Below are 7,108 nucleotides of genomic sequence, written 5' to 3' on the forward strand. Positions count from 1 at the left end.
GTGAGCTGGGTGGGGATGGCACGGCAGGGTCCCAGTGAGGCCTGTGCAGGTGTGGAGGTGCCGGCTGGCTCCCGCAAGGCTGGATGGGACCACGTTCTTCCAACCCCTCGCCACAATCTGCTTTCCCCACAGGCTGGACATGTTGGCCAGGTGTGGAGGTCACACCTCACTCCTGCGGGGCTGGGTTGGCACCACATTCCCCCAACCCCTCACCACAACCCCCTCTCCCCACAGGCTGGAGATGTCGGCCGAGCTGATCCGCCAGAAGGAGCTGGAGAACCTGCACCGGCAGAGGCTGCTGGCCGCCGACCCGCTGAGCCTGCACCCGGGGCTGCCCCCCGACCACCCGGCGCTGCGCAGCGTGCACGACGTCCCCGAGGGCCAGGCGCTGCGGGACGAGCTGTCCCGGCGCAACGCCATGCTGGTGCTGCGCCACAACAACGCGCCGCTGCTGTCCCTCGCGCCGGGCGCCGCCGGCCCGCCCAAGGAGCCGCCGCGGCGGGCGGGCCGCAAGGGCCCCTCGCAGGCGCGGGCCGAGCCGCAGGGCCCCGGCGAGCCGCGGGAGCCGCGGGCGGGCGCCCAGGACTGTAACGACGACGAGATGAAGGACTCGGAGAGCGACGGCGACGACAAGGCCGAGGCGCTCAAGGGCGAGGGCGGCGCGGCCGCGGAGCCCAAGGAGGGCAAGGACGGCGGCGCGGGCAAGGCCTGCGAGGGCGCCAAGGAGGCGGGCGAGGCGGGCGCGGCGCCCGGCACGGTGCCCTGCGGCTCCTCCAGCGCCGAGTCCCCCAGCCACCTGCTGGGGCCCGCCGTGGGCAAGGCCGAGGTGAAATACCTGCCTCCAACCTCGCTGCCCGCCCCGCAGCCGCTGCCCTTCGGCTTCCCCTACACCATGAGCCCCTACTTCCATGCAGGTGAGGCTGGGGAGGTGCTGGCGTGGGGCAGGGGTGGGTTTGGAAGGGCTGGAATGCTTCCTGCTCATGGTTGTGGTTGCTTTGTGAGGTTCTCTTGGCTTTAAGGGAAGAGTTTGTGCGTGGAAAGGGTTGTTGGGCATTGGAAGAGCTGTCCAGGGAGGTGGTGGTGTCACCATCCCTGGAATGTCCAAGGACCCCTACTTCCATGCAGGCGAGGCTGTGGAGATGGTGGTGTGGAGTAGGGATGGATTTGATGGAGCTGGAATGGGGGTTCTGCCCCCTGCTCATGGTTGTGGTTGCTTTGTGAGGTTCTCTTTTCTCTAAAGGAAGAGTTTGTGCATGGAAAGGGTGGTCAAGTGTTGGAAGGGCTGCCCAGGGTAGTGGTGATGGTGTCACCATCGTTGGAGGTGTCCAAGGAAGGATGGACGTGGTGCTCTGAGCTGGGGACACGGTGGGCATTGGGCAAAGGTTGGATTTGATGGCCTTGGAGGGTTCTCCAGCCTGGTTCCCAGGTGCCCTGTTGCAGGGCAGGGGCTCTTTGTGGTGCCTCTCTGTGTCACAGGCACTGGGGGAGCTGCGCTGGATGGGACAGACAGACAGACAGACAGACAGACAGGGAGGTCACTGCCAGCCCTGAGAGAGGCTGGGGGTGGCACAAATGGGGTCTCACAGCCAGGGAGCCCCGCCAGCCCAGCCCAGAACCCAAACCTGCCCCAGCTAATTACCTGGCAGGGCAATTAGCAGGAGGCAGGGCGCACGGGGAGGGAGAGGGGCTGTGCTGTGTGTGCCGTGCCGTGCCGTGCCGTGCCGTGCCGTTCCCCACACCAGGAGCTGCCTGCCCATCCCTCATTAGAGCTGCCTCCCAGGCAGCAAGGAGGAAGCGATTTTTCAGCGATGTTTCAGCGGCAGGCAGGTGGCCAGGATGATGAATATTCCTGCTGCCTCGGGCTGCCCAGCCTTGCTGCAGGAGCCGTTTCCTCCTGGCCATTAGCGAGGGCTGGGCTCAGCTCACGGTGCTGGTGGCCCTGTGGGGAGCTGGGCTGGGGCTGGCTGCCCTCCCTGCCTCCCTCAGCCGCGTGTGAGATGCTGTAATAGCCCATTTATTATTATCACTTTGGATTTATATCACCAGCACAGCTCCGGGCTGGGTTTCCCTGCCCTCCTCCCCTGCCTTGTGCAGCCTGAGCCAGGGCTGGGGTCTCTTCCTGAGGGCTCTTTGGCTTCTGGCTGGTTTCACCCAGCGTGGGGCTGCTCTCGCTGAGGGTTTGTGCCGCTCCAGAGCGAATCCTCCCACCTGCAAAGCCTCGGGAGGACAGGGGGTGTGGAGGATGCAGCACCAGGGCTTGAGGTGGGAGCTCAGCAGCTGAAATATTGAGGGATGTATTGATCCAGCCGTCCTGGGGTGGGTGACAAATGTGTTCTGTGGCTCTGGGGGAGCACAAAGCACCCAGGGCAGGCAGGCAGGGCTGCACCCACCTGAACCCCTGTGCCACACAATTCCTGAACCCCTTTTTGCACCCAGCTGAGGAGGGTGAGGAGATGGAGGCAGCTGGAGGAGGAGGAGCTGCTCTGTCCCTGCTCTGTCCCTGCTCTGTCCCTGCTGGTCCAGCTCCATTCCCAGAGCTGCTTTCTGGGGCTGTGGCTCGATGACCTCATCTCCTCAAGGTTTCAGCCTCCTCCTCCTCCTCCTCCTCCTCCTCCCAGGGCCCTGTGCAGCCCCATCCTCTGGAAGAGGTGAAGGATGGAGTGTGCAGGAGGCTAAAATCCTTCTATTGATTGCAGTCTGGAGAGCAATTAGCGCAGCCTTGTGCTGCTCCTGACCCCAGCCCTCACTGGGGGACGCAGAGGGTGCTCAGGGACGGGGATGGGAGCAGGGCTGATGGAGCCCAGAGGTGGGCTGGTGCCAGGGTGGCCCTGTGGTGCCAGGCTGGCCCTGCGTGCCCGGCCTGGGCACACCTGTCCCGGCACCATGGGTTCCTCCCAGCCCCACAGGCCAGGCCCCGGCTGCTGGAGCGCTCCCCAGGGCATTGCAGCCCCGGAGCATCATTCATCAGGCAGCCAGGCAGAGCAGGCCCGGCTCTGGTGCTGCCCTTGGTGGCGGCTGTGAGCTGACAGGTCATTACTGCGGTGGGAGCTGCGGCCCCTGGCACCCATTTGTTCTCATTGTCTGGGCTACCGGAGCAGGGAGGGGACACAGGGCTGGGGATCACAGGGATCACAGGGTGCTGTGGCTCTGGGTTAGCAGCCCCAGCTGTCCCCTGCCCAGGGACAGCCCAGGGAGCAGGGAATGGGAAGGAAATGTGTGGGAACGATTGCAGAGGCTGTGCCTGCTCCCTGGGCAGGCCCTGCTGCCCTAAAGCATCTCCCTGGCACCGTAGCTAACCCTGCAGATCCCGAGCTTTCCCTGCCTCCCTGCATGTGCTGGAGGCCCTGTAGGGAGTGTGTGGGGCCCTGTGTGTGGCTCTGCTCCTTTCCCTGCCTGTTCCCTCAGCCCTGGGCTATTCCCCAGGGAATTGGCTGCTCCTTGGCCTGTGCTCCCCTCCATGGCTTTGTTGTATTTGTTTTTCCCTTGTGCTGTCCCACGGCTGTGGGCAGAAGCAGGGGTTATATCCATCTGATCCACCAGGGAGAAGCCCCAAGCCCACAGGACAGATCATTCTGTCATGACAGGCTCCTGGGAGAAATATTTTTCTCCTGGCAATTGCATTCTCCATGTGCTGAGCAGAGCAGCTCACACCCCTCATAAACTCTTTCCCTGCCTGAGAATCCTGGATGTTCTCATCCCTGTAAATGTCCTTGTGCTCTGCTGGTCCAAACAGCAGCCAGCAGCCAGTTCCAGGGGCTGGTGTTGGCTTTCCCCACCCTAAAGAGGTATTCTGTGGGATTTGGTTTGGTTTGTGGGATTTGGTTTGTTCTGTGTCCTCACCTTTCCCCCACAGCAGCTCTGAGTCCCTGAGTGTTCCTGTCCCCATTTCCACCCCCTGTGCCTGTCCCTGGCTCCCTTTGGGGTTTTTCTGGGTGTTCTGTCAGGCTGCAGGGCCGGGGGGCTGCCCCAGCCCCTGGGAGCCACTGTCACACCCTCTGGGTGACACCCTGTGTGTGACAGTGACAGGGCTGCAGGGACAGCACAGCTCAGGCTGGGCAGGGTGGGACTGGAGCCCTGGCAAGGAGCAGGAGCTCCCCAGTGATCCCTGTTACCATTCCAGCCCTGGGAATGGGAATGGGAATGGGAATGGGAATGGGAATGGGAATGGGAATGAGCAGGAGCTGCCCAGTGATCCCGTTACCATTCCAGCCCTGGGAATGGGAATGGGAATGGGAATGAGCAGGAGCTCCCCAGTGATCCTGTTACCATTCCAGCCCTGGGAATGGGAATGGGAATGGGAATGGGAATGGGAATGAGCAGGAGCTGCCCAGTGATCCCGTTACCATTCCAGCCCTGGGAATGGGAATGGGAATGGGAATGAGCAGGAGCTCCCCAGTGATCCCTGTTACTATTCCAGCCCTGGGAATGGGAATGGGAATGGGAATGAGCAGGAGCTGCCCAATGATCCCGTTACCATTCCAGCCCTGGGAATGGGAATGGGAATGGGAATGAGCAGGAGCTGCCCAGTGATCCCGTTACCATTCCAGCCCTGGGAATGGGAATGGGAATGGGAATGAGCAGGAGCTGCCCAGTGATCCCGTTACCATTCCAGCCCTGGGGAGCAGCAGGAGCTCCCCGTTGCCATTCCTGGCACGTTCCAGGAGCAGGGCTGTTCCAGCAGCCCCGGGGCAGGCAGAGCTCTGTGCTCTGGGAGCACAAACTCCTGCAGGCTCCGTGCTGCCCTGCCCTCCCCGCTTCCCCCGCAGCAGCTGAGCAGCATTGCGCACATGAAATGCATTAGCTGGGATTTTTCCTTCCCTCCCCCAGCCAGGGACCTCCAGGAGGAAGAGGCCTATGAATTGACCCTGCCCAGAGCTTTAATTGACAGGTCATTAAAGATGAATGTGTGGCTGGAGACAGATATTCAGATCGCAGGCTGCTTGTTGTCCGTGTGGGATTTTAATGATTTATGTTCCTTTCTCCTCCCGTCCTTCCCACACCCCAGGCACCATGGGAGGTCTGTTTCTGGATGGGGAGGAGAGCCCAGCGCTGGAGGACATCAGCAAATGGACAGTGGAGGACGTCTGCAGCTTCGTGTCCAACCTGTCTGGCTGCACCGAGTACACTCAGGTACGCCCAAAAGGAGGAGCATCCTCCTTCCCTGGGGGTCTGGTCCCTCCCAGCTGGGCTTGTCCCTCCTGGGAGCTCCATCTCAGAGCCCTGAGGGCCCTCCTGGCTTTTATCCTCATGGATTGCTGAGCCTGCTGCCAGCCAAGCTGTGGGATGGGGCCTGGGAGCTTCCCTGGAATGCTGTGGTTCCAGAGCCAGGAAACCCTGCAGAATTCCCTGGAATGTTCATCATCCGAAACCAGGAGAGCCCTGCAGGATTCCCTGGAATGCTGTGGTTCCAGAACAACATCTCAGGGAACTCCAGCACAACTCAGAGTTGCCCCAGCCTGGCTGGGATTCAGCTTTGTCTCTGCCCCCAGGGGATGCTTTTCCCAAGTGCAGGCTTTTTGTGGAGTGTTTCAGGGAGAGTTTTGGCTCCTGCAGAGGAGGGGAAGGGAATGGGAATGGGTGCAGTGAGTTGTGCTGGGTCCAAGAGCAGAAAATCCCCTTGGCTCCAGAGGGATGGCTCCAGGCTGTGGGTACAGGGCTGCAAACACCCCTGGGGGATGAATCCAGGCTCTGAGGGATTTGAGTTCACCTTTTCCAGGGTGCCAGGGTGGCTCAGGTGTGTCCCTGTGTGTCCCCTCAGGTATTCCGAGAGCAGGCCATCGATGGGGAGACCCTGCCCCTCCTGACAGAAGAGCACTTACTGAACAACATGGGGCTCAAGCTGGGGCCTGCCCTGAAGATCAGGTCACAGGTAGGAAAATCTCCTCTCCCAGAACAGGTGAAGCTGTCCCTGGGGTGTCCAGAAAGATGGTTTATAGAATGTCATTTATTCAGCAATAATTCAGTTGCAATTCTGTTTCAAGAACGCTTTATTTGTCCTTGAAAATGTTCCATGGCCTCACCTGAAAGCTGTCACAGCTGTTTCAGGGAGAAACCACTGACAGAATTCCCTGCCCAGGGGCAGAAATAAATATTCCAGGATGAGTGGTGGCAGGGAGTAACAGGGATGCAGTGAGGGAATAACAGGGAAGCAGTGAAGGAATAACAGGGAAGCTCTAAAAGGGCTGGTTCCAGCCACAGCAGTTCCATTCCCCCTCCCCTCAGGGGGACTCAAACCCTGCTGGATCCTTTCCCTCTGAGTGCTGGGCAATCCCTGCTGCCCGTGCTGTGCCCTGGGATTGTCCTGCAGGGCTGTGGCAGTGCCAGCCCTGGCACGGCTCCCCAGCCCACGCTGCTCGTGCTGCCTTGGAACAAACAATGAGAGACTTTAGTGCTTTCCCTGCAGCCCTCCCTGTTTATGAGGGGGCTCGTAAAAAGGGTCTGTGGGCAATTGTTCCCCGTGGGTCAGTTCAGGAGGAAATAAAACTCTTATGTTCCTTAAAAAACAAGAGAGCCCTGAACAGCTCGGAGATGGGGCTTGGGGCGGGGGGAATGTGAGATACGAGCTTGAAAAACGCCTTCAATTTCATCAATAGCGTTTAAAGTTGTATAACCAGGCAGGGCTGGGAGTTGGACGGGGGGAGCAGAGCCCCGATGCTGCTCCCTGAATAATGTCCCACTTGTCTGGGTCCAGCAGCAGCCCCTGGTTTTGGTTAAGCTCAAATGGGAAGCAGCTGTGGAGGTGCTGGGAGGGAGGCAGGAGCTGCTGCAGCAGGGAGAGGTTCAGCAGTTTTGTTTTCCCTCCCTGCCTTGGCCCTTTGAAGAGCAATTCCTGCAGTGCTGTGCCCTGGGCAGAGGGAGAGCAGCGCCCTGTGAAGTGTCCATGGGTAAGAGGGCAGGGATGAGCCCGGGCCCCTCAGCTGGGCTGTCCCAGCACACCCAGGGCAGCCCTGGGCTCCAGCAGTGCCCAGGAACAGGAGCAGGGCTGCAGGACAGAATCCTTGAGGAGAGGAGAGGAGGAAACCGTCCCTGCTCTGGTTTTCAGGGGCACTGGGATGGGATTGCTCCATAGAGCATCAATCCCATCCATGCCAGCCCTGCCATGGGGGGA

General features: G+C 60.7%; 1 protein-coding gene across 1 annotated transcript in view; it reads left to right on the forward strand.

Annotated features, from left to right (window-relative positions):
• The window catches only part of SAMD11 (sterile alpha motif domain containing 11), a 64,291-nt gene that overhangs the window by 55,634 nt on the left and 1,549 nt on the right, over positions 1-7,108 (forward strand). Inside the window, exons 11-13 of the mRNA XM_058818635.1 lie at positions 235-914; positions 5,006-5,130; positions 5,759-5,869. Of these exons, the coding sequence (XP_058674618.1) occupies positions 235-914; positions 5,006-5,130; positions 5,759-5,869 (916 nt within the window). The remainder of the gene's footprint in view (positions 1-234; positions 915-5,005; positions 5,131-5,758; positions 5,870-7,108) is intronic.

This window comes from Ammospiza caudacuta, chromosome 22 (assembly GCF_027887145.1).
Source record: "Ammospiza caudacuta isolate bAmmCau1 chromosome 22, bAmmCau1.pri, whole genome shotgun sequence".
Taxonomy (NCBI): domain Eukaryota; kingdom Metazoa; phylum Chordata; class Aves; order Passeriformes; family Passerellidae; genus Ammospiza; species Ammospiza caudacuta.